Here is a 15,886-nt window from a genome sequence, read left to right as displayed (position 1 = left end):
GTGAGCAAAATGGGGTGCAGTTTCCCTCGGGGGGGTGAAATTTTTATTGTCTGCTGGGTCTCAGGCTCGTCCATCTCATTACAAAGGTTGACGTATGTTACTGTGTTTATGTGTGTGTATTCAAATGTATATACCGATTAATAAAAAGGTTTTGTATTCTACATACTTATTTTCTCACACATGCCAAAAGGGTTTTTTCCATATGAACATTAGCAAAATTTCTGACCGTTTGGATTGCATTAGGTAGGGTTGCAGGGGGCTGCTAACTGCAGGGACGAAAAGCAGGGCCTGATGTAAAAAGTCTGCTCACCCCTGCAATATGTCAATGTTATAAAGAATAATAACGACAACAAGCAAAGATAGTGTAATCCTGTAAACTACTAAAAATGTACTTACTTAAATGTAAACTACTAAAAAAAGAGGGGGAAAGCAACATTCTTCTTCTCTGCAGTAAAGTTTCAAAGCTGTACTAAATCAATGTTCAGCTGCAAAGTTTTGGAGGAAAACCAAAATGTTTTGTTCAGAGTTATGAACAGTCTCCATTTCAGAGCTGTTCTGAACTGGGACATTCTGGTGTAATACTGTAACTATACTTCGGAGTAAAATGCTGTAATTACCCCCAAACCGAGCTTTAGTATGCCAGAAAATTCAGTTTGGGTTGAACTTAAAAAGATATCCATACATGTTAAAGTAATGCAGGTTAGACACCCAATGAACCCTTAACTGTGCACTATCTGAACTCCATCCAAAATGTAATAAAAAACAGTTTCATCTAGTCAGGGACCACAGACTTACACTAATCATAATTGTATGGTCATTACATGATGTCACTACTGGGCAGAGTTAAGGTCATTTGGGTGCCTTAATTTTCAGACTCACACACCTTTAGATTTAAGTGTAAACATAACTGAAGTTCCTGGATTTGTATTTCAGTGTTTTGGGCTAAATAAACCCTCCCTGGAGCAATACTTGTCATTTTATTACTGATAAATACTCCCTTAACTATCACAATACTGGTTTTGTCTTCACACATAAGCACCAGTAAATTCCCATATGCCTTTTCTCAGCAAAGATAACACATATTCCCTGCCCTGAAGAGCGCAGCCATTTTGGGTGGATAGATATTAACTAGTCACTTCATGTGATGCTTTCCAGGTGCTGCATTTGGCCGTCTTGTTGGTGAAATCATGGCCTCACTCTTCCCTGATGGGATCCTCTTCGATGGCATAGTGTACAAAATCTTACCTGGAGGATATGCGGTCATTGGTGAGTCTCCACATCTTTCTTTTTTCTACCTCTGTGAATCCCCCGAGCCACATGACACTGTCTTTCCTCTCCCCTCACAACTGGGAAAGGTGCAGCAGCCCTGACGGGAGCAGTGAGTCACACTGTCTCCACAGCAGTGATCTGCTTCGAGTTAACTGGTCAGATCTCCCACATCCTGCCCATGATGGTTGCCGTCATCCTTGCCAACATGGTGGCCCAGAGTTTGCAGCCCAGTCTCTATGACAGCATCATCCAGGTGAAGAAGCTGCCTTACCTGCCCGACCTGGGCTGGAATTACATAAGGTGTGGTACCACCAGTGGGGACTGGGAAGGGAGGGGGAACTCACTGGAAGGGGATCTGGCAATGGGATACCAAGGAGGATAGACAGGCCACAAAGAAAAGGAGCGAGGGTGGGGAGTGGGGGTGGCAGACACACAAATAGAGTGGGAGGGGGGCTGAGAAACAGCAGGAGAGCAGTGGAGAAGGAGGTGCTCACCCATGTGGGGAGGGAGCAGAACCTTGTCTTAATGGAAGCCCAGCTGGTTTGCGCATGGCCTCATTTCCCCTGTCGGTATTTAAAAGCACACTTCTGAAAGGAGCTCTTGCTTTGCTTTCCTCTTTGAACAGTTTTTCTCTGAGACATACAGCACCTGTGCGATATATTATGCTCCCTCTTCATTTTCTTTGTTCCTCCAGCAAATACAATATCTTTGTTGAGGATATTATGGTCTGTGATGTGAAATTCATCTCCTCCACTTGTACGTACCAGGACCTGCAGACCCTGCTTCAGAGCACCAATGTCAAGACCTTGCCTCTGGTGGATTCACCAGGTAAGCAGGATGGGGAATCTGACTGTTTCTGAAGCTGGCTTGGCTAACCGAGGCTACCCCCACTGCTAGGGTTACCGTATTTGACCTTTCCAAAAAGAGGACACAACCTGAGCTGTAAAAAGCGCCTGGTGAGTGAGGCACTTTCCTTGGGTGTATAGCTGAAGGGACGCAGAAAAATAATATAGAAATATTAACTAATAAATAACTACTATGAATATATAAACATGAAGGGGCACAATTTTATATTCTTGCTTCAGGCGCAAAATTAGCTAGCTGTGGCCCTGAACTCCCCTGCAAGGGAGTGTATCTGTATCAGTATCTACAACTCACGTGGTATTAATGTACTAGATACACGATAACATAGTAATATAATGTGAGTTGGTAGATACTGATAACAGATACAGTCCTTCTCAGGTGTGCCCTCTTTTTTATGTGGTAACCCTACTGCCACCCATGTACCTCTAGTTGCCTGGGAGGGAAAAATCTCAGGCCTGAGGACTTTTGGGAGAGAGGAGGGGAATGCAAGGAAGGTTTGGCAGCTGGGAATGGGATACATGTTTATTGTGGGGATGGCGAGGGCAGCTTGGCAGGGTGTGGTAAGTGGGAGAAGGCAGCAGGTGGGAGGGAGACAAGGAGACCGACAGGAAGATTTGGTTGCAGTGGTGGGTGCCGTATTTAAGAAGGAAGCTGGTCTGATTTGTTGTCTGGCAGAGATGGGGCTCAGCAGCAATTTGGATTTGGGGGCGGTCAGTTATAATACCTGTCTCATAGAGCTGGAAGGGACCTTGAAAGGTCATTGAATCCAGCCCCCTGCACTCACAGCAAGGCCTATTTGCCCCAGATCCCTAAAGGGCCCCCTCAGGGTTTGAGTTCACAACCCTGGGTTTAGCAGGCCAATGCGCGGACCACTGGGGTGCCGTATCAGAGGCATTTGTTGGGTGACAGGAGGAGTCAGGAGTGCTTTGCTGAGGTCTCACACTGGGATGAACGTGGGCTGTGGAAGGGAACTCGTGCCACGCCATCTTTGGAATCCTGAGGGTTAATGTGGCCCCTGTGCTGGCCCATAGATGTCCTTTGACTGGCTTACCATGTCGCCTCCTCCGGCAGAGTCCATGATCCTGCTGGGCTCTGTGGAGCGCTCAGAGCTGCAGGCTCTTCTCCAGAGGCATATTGGCCAGGAGCGGCGCCTGCGCATCATCAAGGAGATGCAGCAGAAGCTGGCTGAGGCACCCTACGATGGGCACAGCAAAGGGCAGGGGGCAACTATGCCCAACTGGAAGCGCGAATCTTTTGCTTTTGTGGACGAGGATGAGGAGGAAGACGAGAAGGCTGAAGTAAGAGGGTGGGGGGGAGACAAAGTGCTCTGGTCTACACGAGAAACTTCAGTCAGTATAACTCGCTTGCTCTGGAAAATCCACACCCCAAGTGGTGGTGCAGCTACCATGACTCAACTCCCACTGTAGAAAGTGCTAGGATCCCAGGAGGGATTCTCCATCACCAACATAACTACTGCCCATCAGCGTAGGCAGCATCGTTACGATGCGCTACAGCTGCACTGTCAGTGTACAGAAGCCCTGAGAAGGAGAGAGACACTGGGAGAGGGAAGGAAAGGAGCCATTCAGGGTGATTCTTGTTTTATTTCTTTTCCCTTGCTAGCAACCTCAGCATCCCTCTCCTGCTCCCAGTCACCCTGAGGAACCCAATGGCCCAGTGGCTCCTCACAAACCAATGCCAGAAACAGCAGGGCCCCAGGAAACCCCAGGTATGGTGACCACTGGAGTGCCCCAGCTTGCCACATCCCAGTCAGCACTGGGAAAGCCTTGCTGCCTACTGCTTGTGTGTGTGAGAGGGACTGTGGTTACAGCTGGCTGGAAAAATTTCACTGAAACAGTTTGTCATTGGAAAAAGCGATTTCAACAGAAGTGCTTTCTTTTCACCCCGTTGTGTCAGTTTTGACAAAGTTCACTTCAGATATATTTTCAAAGTTAAAAAAAGGCTTTGGTTCATCTTAAAATATTGTTTCAAATTTTATTTTTGAAGCTTTGTATTATTTGTATTGTATTTGTGAGTAGGAGTGTAAGTCGCACTGCAATAAGGTGGGTTCATAACTGGCTGGCTAATCGCACGCAGAGAGTAGTTGTTAATGGTGCTCAATCCAGCTGGAAAAGCATAACAAGTGGGGTTACACAGGGGTCTGTTCTGGGACCAGTTCTGTTCAATATCTTCATTAATGATTTGGATATTGGCATAGAAAGTACGCTTATTAAGTTTGCAGATGATACCAAGCTGGGAGGGGTTGCAACTACCTTGGAGGATAGGGTCATAATTCAGAATGATCTAGATAAATTAGAGAAATGGTCTGAAGTAAACAGAATGAAGTTTAATAAAGATAAATGTAAGGTGCTGCACTTAGGAAGGAATAATCTGTTTCACACATACAGAATGGGAAAAGACTGTCTAGGAAGGAGTACAGCAGAAAGGGACCTAGGGGTTCTAGTAGATCACAAGTTAAATATGAGTCAACAGTGTGATGCTGTTGCAAAAAAAGCAAACATGATTCTGGGATGCATTAGCAGGTGTGTTGTGAACAAGACACGAGAAATCATTCTACCGCTCTACTCTGCGCTGGTTAGACCTCAGCTGAAATATTGTGTCCAGTTCTGGGCACCCCAATTCAAGAAAGATGTGGAGAAATTAGAGAAGGTCCAGAGAAGAGCAACTAGAATGATAAAAGGTCTGGAGAACATGACTTATGAAGAAAGGCTGAAAGAATTGGGCTTGTTTAGCTTGGAAAAAAGAAGATTGAGGGGGGACATGATAGCGGTTTTCAGATATCTTAAAGGGTGTCATAAGGAGGAGGGAGAAAACTTGTTCTTCTTGGCCTCTGAGGAGAGAACAAGAGGCAATGGACTTAAACTGCAGCAAGGGAAGTTTAGGTTGGACATTAGGAAAAAGTTCCTAACTGTCAGGGTGGTCAAGTCCTGGAATAAGTTGCCAAGGGAGGTTGTGGAATCTCCCTCGCTGGAGATATTTAAGAACAGATTAGATAGATGTCTATCAGGGATGGTGTAGATAGTGGTCGGTCCTGCCGTCGGGGCAGGGGACTGGACTCGATGGCCTCCCGAGGCCCCTTCCGGTCCTAGTGTTCTATGATTCTATGATTCTATGAACTACGCACTGCTGTTATTGACATGTCAGAATGTGATATAGTAGTGCAACTATTTTAGTTTTAAAAGTAGCAGTTGCTCTGCATAATTTTCGCAATGTTATGCACAACGATCACAGACATTTTAGGAAGCAAGGTAAACAATGCCTGCAAATGAAAAATGACATAAAATTCAAAGTGAAAGTTTGAGATGTGAAAAAACTGCAAAACTCCAAATCTTTCTGAACAGCAGATTTTCTCAAATCAACATCGTATAGAAACGCATCGGAGAGGTAGCCGTGTTAGTCTGTATCTTCAAAAACAACAAGAAGTTTTGTGGCACCTTATAGACTAACAGATAATTTGGAGCATAAGCTTCCTGATGAAGCGGGTCTTTGCCCACGAAAGCTTATGCTCCAAATTATCTGTTAGTCTACAAGGTTCCACAGGACTTCTTATCGTTTGGAAATGTGTTTCATGGGGAAAGCACACTGATTTTCCTGTACGCTTGCTTTGTTCCAGTTCAGAATGAAAACAAATCTCAAAATGAGGAAATTTCTTGCAAAATGGAAACTTTGAGGTTTGACCAGCTGTAGCTGAGGCCCTGTGCCTGGATGTAAGAGAGATGTGGAGATGGTGTTGGCTGCTCCATGTTGGCTCGTGTTAAGGGGATTGTGTTGAAATTACTCTCTACGGCGTGCTTTAGTCACCATTAACACCAAGCACATGGCTTCCTCTGTAGCCATTTGTAGACTCATGATAGCCTGGGCAGTTCAAGCTCACCAAATCTGCCCCCACCCTCATATTCTAGGACTCGTCAAACTCTCTTTCCCACTAACACAGGGATCTCAAAATCAATTTACCATCAGGCCATTGCCAGTCCTCAAATCCTCCTAGCAGGCCAGTGGGCAACTCCCCTGGAAGGGCTCTAGGGATGTCTCCACACACACCCTCTCTGCACTCACCCCAACCCTGCCTGCCATCCTGGGGGGATTTAACCCCTCCCCAGGCCTCTGCTGCTGCCACCAGCAGTGTAGTGTGGCTAGAGCAGCTTCCAGCTGCTCACTCTATGCAGCTACCGACACGTCCCCGTGGCCTGGGGGCCATATGTGCAGAGTTGTCCTGTCCATAGGACCATTTGGCACAGCCACTAGGGCACCGCACTTTGGAGAGCCCTGCAGAGGCCACCCCAACCACCTATGGACAGGACGGTCCCCCCTACCCTGGTTAGCCTGTGGTGCCCTGGGCTGGCTGGCCGAGTCTCCTCTGCTTACACACGCATCTTTACAGATCCGGCTCACTCCCAGGGCGGACACACAGCGACAGACTGTCTTTCTTCGGAGCCGTAGGGGCAGTGCTCTCCTGGCTCTAGGCGTGTCTCTCCTCCGTTCCCCAAATCACTTTTGCGGATCCAAATAAATTGTGGTTTCTCTCTGTGCCTCCTGAATGAACCAAGAGCACCCAGCGGTAGCCAGCCCCTGAGGGGGAGCACGGAAGGCCAGGCTCCTGGCTTATGCTTGTAGCCACCAGAGGGGAGAATGGCCAGTAAGATGTACCAGCAAGAAGCGGCCACCAGCACTGGCCCATACACACTGCTGCCCCTTTTGTTCCCCTGCTGGCGGCACTCGGTAGGGCCCGGCAACACTGTCAGGGCACTGATGGTGGCGGGGAGCACAAGGGGGAAGCTGCCCCAGGGCCCAATGATTTAAGCAGCAGCAGCCAGAGCCTTGGCAAGATCCTCAGGCTCTTCAAATCACCACTGGGCCCCCAGGGTTCCTGGCCACTGTGGCGGCAGCAGCCATGAAGGTCTGGCTAGGAGGAGTCTGATCCCCAGCCCCGACCCCTCAAGGGCCCAGAGGTCCGGCTCCGCCTTGCCCAGGGCCCAGCTGCCCCAGGCTGAGTATCGGTGAGATCCCCCCTGACAGACACCCAGAAAGGAAGTAGGGGCATAGGCAGAGCTGGCCGGTGAGGGGGCAGAGCACGTCCCTGCCCTGCTGCAAACCCCCGCAGGTGGGCCTGGGCCTTAAGGGAGGGTTTAAGCTGGTGATGGCAGTTTTCAGGCACAGTAGGGGCCCTTGCGTGCTTGGCCGGACTGCCGAGCAGTACACAGCTCTTCCCCCTACTGGCCAGGTGGCAACGGTCCGGTGTCTGGGAACAGTCACCCCCAGATGAGAGGGGCAGGGTGATAGCTGGAGCCATTGCACACAAGGCTGGATAAAACCTGGCTGCACAGACTGCTGGGAGCCCCCCGGAGGTGGTGGGAAGGAGAAGGGGGCAGAAGAGACGTGCCCTAACGGAGCTTTCCTCACCCTCGGTTTTATTCCGGGGGGTTCCTCCAGCAGCTGAAACTCAGCCGAGCCGCATCAGCTCTCCTCTCTTCCCTTCCAGTGGGGCCAGACCCCTGGGGCTTCCCGTTCCCACGCCCAGGCCCTTGAGCCCCCACCCCTGCATCCCTCACAGGCAAACCGGTGACATACTCCATTGCTCTGACAGCACCTCCAGATCCCATCCTGCCCTCTCCGTCCCTGCTGCCCTGACCACGTTCCTGCCGCTGCTGCACCCATCTCCCCACCCTCTCATTGAACCACAACGCTGCTAGTCATGTTCCTCCCCACTGCTCTGATGTCAGCACTCCTTCAGCAGCCTCCCAGCCCCTCTGTGTTAGCAGCACAGCACTGGGAGCCGGCACGTCCTTTGCTCGCACCCCACTTCTCGGACTCATTGCTGTCTGGTAGCCCTCTGCCAGGCTAGCTCTGCAGCAGCCTGGTTCCCCTCCCTTGGTAGGAGACATTACTTGGATTGGTGCGGCTGGGACCTGCCTGTCCCAGCTCTGGCCGTGCCAGCAACGGAATGGTGTGTTCTCATTGGCTGGGCCCTTTCGTACGAGCACCTAAATGTCCCTGGCCTGCCCCCAGGATGAGGGGCCAGGACCGAAGCTTTGTGTTTAGTCACTCGCTTGTCCACATCTGTCTTCTCCTCTCTTTCTTTCGGCAGCCAGGAGTTTCTGGCACTTGGGGCAGCTGATCCAGCAGCTTTTGTGCCACTACAGCGAGTCACAGGAGATGGAGAGTGCTGCCCAGGTTAGCTACCCAAAGAGCCCAGCTGCACAGCAATGAGGGAAGGAACATGCAGGGAAGGTGCCCCCCTCTGAGAGGTGTTGGTCACAAGCTGGGGGCAGTGGTATCAGACAGGGAGATGCAGGAATGATGCTGGGCTCCTGGTAAAGGGTTAGGGAGTTCTCTGAGGAGAACAACCATGCCACATCCAGGGAAGTGAGGATCCTGCTGGCTAAGCACTATCTGTGCTGCCAGTACAGCAAGAGATGGGGGAGTGAGGGACTATCTTTTACTGGCCCAGTTTCCGCTGGGGGACGCTCCAGACTTTGCAGTGGTACAGAGCTCTTCCCCACCTCTTGGGAGGGGAAGGAAGCAGATCGCAAACTGCAAACACTGAGCCAGGTTTCACAATGAGCTGCTCAGCTCTAAGAACTTATAGAGGGGCTGTCCAAAAGGCATCAATCAACAAAACCCCACACCACCCTAGGACCTGCATCTGTGTGCAGGCCAGAGACATCCCAGATTCCACCCTCCCTGGCAGTAATGCAGGCAAGGACAGGGCCATGACTATCTGAAGCGTGGACAGTGAGGATTAGCCGTGAGCAGGACGAAGGGAACCCTGAGTATAAGGGGGACTTTCTGGGCATAGGGATGAGAGGTGGGGAAGGTTAATTGCTGGAGCATGGGTGATGCAGCTGAGGTTATGAATATGGGAGCCTTGAACTCCTGGGTTCTACTGTGCATTCATGTCAGTGACCATGGCTGTGCTTTCTGCTCCCTCCAGGAGTCTGTTGAGGTTATAGACACAATGAAGCCAGAGGAGGTAAGTCTGGATGAGGAGTGGGGTGGACTGGCTGGCTGGCTGCCTCCTTCTCCCCACTCCCCCATCTCTCTGTGTAAACAGCTCTCCCCTCTCACTCCTGGAAACTATCTCCTTCCTGGGAAGGTCCAGTAGCCAAGATGGAGTTTAACACCCCCGCCCCCGCATAGGCTACAAGGAGAGGCTATGCTGGAAAAAACTACCCCCACATCCCATGGAAATCGGGCAGGCTGGGGAGAGAGAGTTCTGATTTAGCCGGGGTTGATCCTGCTTTGAGCAAGGGGTTGGACTAGACCAGTGTTTCTTAAACTATGGTCCTTGGAACACTGGTGTTCGGTGAGCAACTCGCGTTGCCACCAGCATTTGGAAACATGCGCTGATGGTCTATATGTTCTGTTGTTTAAACCAGGTACAATGGTGGTACTTCATTGCTAGGATACCTGATTCAATTACTTATTTTTGGGTTGCTGAATGTGTTGCTGTTTGTTTTTTTTTTGGTCTGACGACAATTTTTTTGGGGAAGAAAATGTTCGTAGGTGTTCCGCATAAAACATATTACTGTTGGGTGTTCCATGGGCTTGAAAAGTTTAAGAAACACTGGATTAGATGACCTCCTGAGGTCTCTTCCCACCCTCATCTTCTATGAGCAAGAGGAAGCTCTCATCCCCTCTAAACAGGACCAGGGAAGACCTCATCTTACTGGCTCTGTTTCTCACTGTGTCAGCCCAGCCGGGGGAACTTCACTTAGTGGCACCTCTTGTGGCTACAGCACCACCAGGTTCCCAAGGGGAGACCCCAGCTCAGGTTGGAGGGATAGGAAACCTCAGAGGTGTGATACACTGGGGGTGGAAAGCTGCAGGAGACTGGGGCAGCTTGGAGCCCTGGGTGGGAGCCGTGCTGGTCACTGTGAGTGTGATCGCCTCTTCCCTGTGTCAGATAGATGCTTGGGAGCAGGAGGAACTGAGCAAGGAGGTGTGCTTCGACAGCTGCCGCATAGACCCCTCCCCTTTCCAGCTCGTGGAGAGGACTTCCCTGCACAAGGTAGGTCTGACCCGTTTTCAGCCACAGTCCATCCTTCTCCAAGCTGTCTGTCTCTGTGCTAACCCACCCCGGGGCACGTTCCCTCTCCCCCTGCCTGTATCCCTCCTCACCTGCCTCGCCTGCTCCTCACCTCAGTTGGTCGTTTTGCTATCTGTGGCTGTTCTATCTGAGCAGCTCCCTGAGCGCCCATCAGCGGTGTCTGCTGGAACATGAGCAGATACACTGCATTTGTTTAATAAAAGAGCTTCCGAGAGCCCTGCTAGGATCCACCCCAGCCGTTGCGTTAGTGTTGGAAGTCCGTCTGCCAGCCTCCGCGCACTGTCTAAAGCCGCATGCATTAGCACTGGGATTCCCACTCCCAGGCCCTGAATGCAGGTTCCCAGGGCTGCCCTTAAGCAAATGCAGCATGTGGCTGCATAGGGCATCCAAAAATGTGGGGCACCCCCAGGACAGCAGGCAAGAGTGGGTCGGCTGCCACACACCCAGCAGGCTGCAGTCTCCTTAGGCAATGGCTACATTCACAGAGCCGAATGCATGGGCATGTTGCGGGCTGCTTGAGAGGGATGGTCTCTGTGGGGAACTGTGCCTCTCTGCTGCTTTGGGGGGGCTGGGAAGTACAATGTCTTTTGCTGCCTTGCTTCTCCCCACCCCCCAGGGCTGCGGATGAAGTTCAGTGTGTATGTCAGCTGCAGGGGCTCCAGTTTAATAACACCGCGTAGGGCCCATAAATCCTAAGGACAGTCCTGCCCCCACCGCAGGTGTTTGAAAAAGCAGCTCCACAGTAATGATGGGTTTCAGACACGCGCCCGTGCGAGTGGAGCAAGCGCCACATGTAGCAGTGGGAGTGCGATTCACACCCCAGCCCTCCCGTGCCAGCACACTAGTGGGACTCGTAAGCTGTGGCTACATTTGCATTCCTCTTTCGAAAGAGGCATGCAAATGAGGGAAATCAGAAATGCAAATGAGGCACTCGTTTACATATCTGGCACTCATTTGCATATTCTCCTTTCAAAAGAGCTGCTTTCGGAAGAAGAAAAGCGGTGTAGACGGGGCTCTTTCAAAAGTAAACCCCATCTTCAAGAGAACCCTTCTTCCTATTTTGGTTAAGGGAGAAGGGCTCATTCTTAGGTGGGGTTTATTTTCGAAAGCGCCCCAGCTACACTGCTTTTCTTCTTTTGAAAGCGGAATGCGCGTGTAGTCACAGCTATAGTGTGCAAAGGGATCTGCATGCGTTTATCACTGTATTGTTCCAGGACTGTCACTGTCACTGCTGGGATACACACTCCCTGCCCCACAGCACAGCCAGACCTACCCCGCTCTGCTTCGGCCCTCGAGTGGTCAGGGCTCTGCACCCTTGCAGCCAGCTGCGAGGACGTGAGCTCTGGTGAGAATGTTCTGGGCGTCCCTACCGCACCCCCTAGCGTACTCCAGTGCGCCCTGATGGGAGACCCAGGAATAAAAGGACTACTTGACTTGTAGGGGGCCTGTTGCTCTGACTAACAACAGGGAAATATCGGGGGTTCCAGGACCTCAGGAATCTCCCCCCCCGCCACCCCGCAAGGGCAGTGAGACAATCCACCAAGGACTGTCATTAGATTTCCTACTCCCAGGGTAGCATCGCACCAGGGTCAGAGCGGCTCTCAACCCAAAGGGATTCAAGATGAGACACCTGCCCCTGGCTCCTGAGTCCAGCACGAATCTCAGCCCTAGCTGAGCACCAGGTCTCATTCCCGGTCAGTGAGGACATCGAGCCACATGTGCCTGGTAACAAAGGTTCTTTCGTGTGTTCTCCCACAGACGCACACCTTGTTCTCCCTGCTGGGCCTCAGCCATGCCTACGTGACCAGTAAGGGGAAGCTGAAGGGCGTGCTGGCTTTGGAGGAGGTAACTGCACTCAAGGTTCCTTGCGGACAATCCCACCTCTGGCTCAGCCCCAGGCATTCCATGTGTTGTCTCAGTAGCCTTACGAGGGGCAGGAACTAGCTGTGGGATGGGGGTTTCAGCTCTGCAGTCTCCACGTTTCCTAGCCTCTCCCTTTCAAGTCCTGGCTGTGTGGGCTTAGCCTTTTCCCTTCCAAGGGAAGGAACTGGGTCCCTGCTGTCAGTTTTCCAGAAGGGGCCTTAACAAACCCAGGCCCTGTCTGCTTTTCATGGCAATTAAAGATCCCCAGGGCCTGGTTTTGAGCGGTGGGGGCCATGCCAGAGCTATTTAGCAGGTGTCCCTTCCCGAAGTGGCAACTCCTCCATGGCAGAGAGTTTGCCAAGTGCTGTGGGAGGAAAGACACTATAGCAATGCAAACTGATCTTCCCAGGGGCTCGTCGCTGGCCCCCTGCCTGTGGAGAGTAGCTGAACTGCTCCACTGTGCGTTAGCCCGTCCTTTAATTCCCTCTGTGTTCCTCTGCCCTCCTCCGCTTGTGACAGCTCCAGAAGGCAATTGAGGGCTCCACGCGCTCTGGTGTCCGCCTCCGCCCGCCCCTCGCCAGCTTCCGCGACACCAACCGGACCTCGGTCAGCAATGAGCAGGGCAGCCAGGTGCAGCAGGTATGGAGCCGGCAGGACAGCTGTGTGGTGCCTCTGAGGGGAGCCGCAGACTCGGGGCTGGGGAACCCGCTGCCTTCCAGCTCTCCCTCCCCGCAGCCCCCGCCCTGCCCTGAGGAAGGGAAAGGGCAGCGCTCTGTCTCAGCCGCTGACGCCGAGCTGGAGGAGATGGAGCTGTCTGGCCCTGCCGCTGAGAACATCTCAGACATCCTCATGGACCTGAGCCTGCGCTCCACAGACCTGGAGGAGGAGGAGGAGGAGGACGTGCCCCTATAAGTGATGGCAGGAGGGCATGTCCCACGCCACTCCTGTCAGCACCCAGCCCTGCTCCACATGCTCCTCAGGAAAGGCCTGGGGACTGTCTCCTGCCAGCGCATCAGGATCTGCGGTGGCTTGTTGGGAGAGGCCGGCACTGGACTGCCAGGCCTGCCTGGAGTGTGGTGCGACCTGGGACAGACGGGTGGGGAGGGGAGGGGAGAAGGGGCAATGGACTCCCTTGGGCAGCAAGGGGGCAGCTGGGATTAAGGCCCCTGCTCTGGCCGCTCCAAGCATTCATGAGGGTAGCGGGGGGACGGCAGAGCAGAAACAAAAATGGGGCCTGGACACCACTGACTGCAGGGCCAGATGTTCTGGATAGATTGTGCCATTAGGAGGAGGTGGGGGGAGCAGATGGAGGCCCCAGCCTTTCCCTTCTCTAGTCCCCAAACACCCTGCAGCAAAACACGACTTTCTCTGCTCCCTCCCCACCAACCGTTTCCCCCAACTGGTGAAAATGCAAAGTGGGGGGGGGGGAAGGACTGGGCAGGCAATGCACCGGGAGAAGGCAAGACCCTCCTGTGCAATCCATCCAGCCACAGCTACATCCCAGGCAATTGTGGACTGAGCCAGCCTGGAGCCTCACAGCACCCTGGGGCCAATAACAGCTTTATATACAGTGGCTTATTCGGTACCATAATATGCCTCCTGGCAGTCCCTAAGGGTGACTGCCATCCTCCCAGACCCCACCCCCCCACATATAACCACACACTGCTCACGCTCACAGCCTGGAAGCAATTTTCCCTCTCAGACTTCTACCACACCATGTCCCTGCAGCCCCTTCACGCCCCTCTCCCATCCTGCACCCCGAGAACATCCAGCCAGAAGCCCTGGGGCTCATGCTGGAGTCTTGCTCTGGGATGCTCCTTGAGGGCAGGGGTTTCTCCTGGGCCAGCTAGCACTGCTACCAGGAGGCCAGTTTCTTCCTGCTCTCCCAGGCGCGGCGGGGAGGGAGGAAAGGGTGCCTGATCTGTGTCACGGTTCCTTTATACACTCAGGACTTTAAAAAAGAATTGGCTGGGAGGAAAGGCTCCTTGCTTTCCATGTGGCTCACTGACCACTTTAAGCAGCATGGCCGAGGGAGGCTGCTGTGGGGTGGTCAGAGGGCATGGGCATGTGGAAGGAGGAGTAAGACTGTTCCAACCTCTCAGCTATTTACGTTTGTCTCTCCACCGTGGGCAGCAGTTTCTGTGAAGTTATAGTCTTAAAATACAGCACTCCCTGGGCTGGGGTTGGCAGCTGGGAGGAGGGCAGTGAGACGCCTTCCACCTTTACATGCACAGGTGGGCCCTTTGCTTTAAATGTGGTTATTGCCCGCTATTCCGGGCCTGGCTATCCACTGCCCAGCTCTGCCACTCAATTATAACTTGCAGCACCCTTGGCTTTGCCAGCCTCTCTTTACCCACACACCTCAGGCTTGACCGGAAGCCCCACCTTCACCCCAGGCTGTCCACCCTGGGGACCTCATCCAATAGCTTTGCCAATTCACTTCAGCCTCAGCAGTTCTGGGCTGTCCAGCCAAATGCTGCCGGCCCTGCAGCACCCCTTGCGGCTCAGTGCATGCCTGTGACAGCCTGGTTCTCAGAGGTTGGAGCTGGCCGGGCTCACTCACAATCGCTGCCAGGTTTTCTCAGTATGACAGCAAAATGCAAAGCTGCGTAGGCTGCAGATTTCCCCCCAGCCCCTGTGCCGCTGTGGCCTGTCAAATTGTCAGCAACAAAACCTGGTAGCAGTTGCTGGGGCTCTACCAGACACAGTCCCACTCATCAGGCTGTGAGGCAAGGCGATGCCAGGGACTTAGACTATGCCCTGGTGCCTGGCCAGGTGCACCTGCAAGAGCTGGCTGCCTAGCGGCTACCACAGAGCCAGAGGCAGCATGTTTCCAGCTCCTTCCCTCTTCTGGCAGCTGAGAGACATCAACTGCCTTGGACTTGCCAAGAGCATTCAAGCAGCTGGTTCCCCCACAAGTGCTCCAGAGGCAGGTTAAAAATCCCCAGGCACCTGCCAATAGACTGCAGTGAGAACTCCTCTGCGGCCTCAGGTCTGGCAATTCAGTTTGCCTGTGTAAACAAAAACCTTTTCTGAAGCTGGGGCCCGGGGGGGGGCTCCATTGTGACCTCAGGTGACCTGCATCCAGCTGGACCCCCCCCCCAAGCCAGAGTCCCTATCTGCCCCTGAGCACGGAGGGCTCAAGCTGCACTCCTGCCAGCGCCTCCCACCCCCCACCAAGTGTTTTTATGGGGCTCCTCAGCCAGCAGGGCCTTCTTGGAAAAGAAGGGGTTTGACTAAGTTCCCTGGTACTGTTAGGGGCCCTCTGGGTAGGCGGCAGTGCTGCAGGGCTCGATGGCTGTCCTGCCCCTCCAGGGATGGGGCAGGCTCTGGTGCTTTTTTGGAGCTGATGTTTGTTCTTCCAGGTGTACGTAGCAGCAACACCATTTAAAAACTAAATACGCTAAAGACAAGGCGGGCGACAGCCTCATGGCAGCAGCCCGATGCATAAGGCTGGCACCTCCCTCCCCCTCAGGTTCTGGCTCTTCCGATGGCAACCGGCAGCCCTCAGGCTGACTGACCTGTCTCCTCCCTGCCCCATGGGGTGGGAAGGGAGAAACAGAGCAGTCACCCTTTGTTTCTTCTTAAAGTGACAGTGGTGTATTTCCAAACAAGGGCGAAGAGAGAGGAAAAAAAATAAAGTTTTTTTTCTTCTTGTAAAATACCTGCAACTCACTGGTGCATCAGCACTAGACCTCTGGGAGCTGCCACCAACCCTGAGTGGGCCTGAGCTCTGCAGGAGGGCAACGTTCTCCAACTGTGTCCTGCTCGCCCTCCCCTCCTCCTCCCCCACAGGCTCTTTCAATGTGGTTCCTCAGCCAGCAG

General features: G+C 52.8%; 1 protein-coding gene across 1 annotated transcript in view; it reads left to right on the top strand.

The window, feature by feature from the left end:
- The window catches only part of CLCN1 (chloride voltage-gated channel 1), a 52,604-nt gene extending 39,452 nt beyond the window's left edge, over positions 1-13,152 (top strand). Inside the window, exons 14-23 of the mRNA XM_075001830.1 lie at positions 1,156-1,266; positions 1,356-1,569; positions 1,964-2,097; positions 3,205-3,431; positions 3,754-3,859; positions 8,237-8,322; positions 9,083-9,121; positions 10,055-10,159; positions 11,957-12,043; positions 12,581-13,152. Of these exons, the coding sequence (XP_074857931.1) occupies positions 1,156-1,266; positions 1,356-1,569; positions 1,964-2,097; positions 3,205-3,431; positions 3,754-3,859; positions 8,237-8,322; positions 9,083-9,121; positions 10,055-10,159; positions 11,957-12,043; positions 12,581-12,973 (1,502 nt within the window). The 3' untranslated portion in view covers positions 12,974-13,152. The remainder of the gene's footprint in view (positions 1-1,155; positions 1,267-1,355; positions 1,570-1,963; positions 2,098-3,204; positions 3,432-3,753; positions 3,860-8,236; positions 8,323-9,082; positions 9,122-10,054; positions 10,160-11,956; positions 12,044-12,580) is intronic.
- Positions 13,153-15,886: the final 2,734 nt, after the last annotated feature.

The sequence above is a fragment of the Carettochelys insculpta genome, chromosome 1 (genome assembly GCF_033958435.1).
Source record: "Carettochelys insculpta isolate YL-2023 chromosome 1, ASM3395843v1, whole genome shotgun sequence".
NCBI classification, from domain to species: Eukaryota; Metazoa; Chordata; order Testudines; family Carettochelyidae; genus Carettochelys; species Carettochelys insculpta.
The sequence above is the reverse complement of the archived record's forward strand: the minus strand, read 5'-3'. Positions and strand labels throughout refer to the sequence as shown.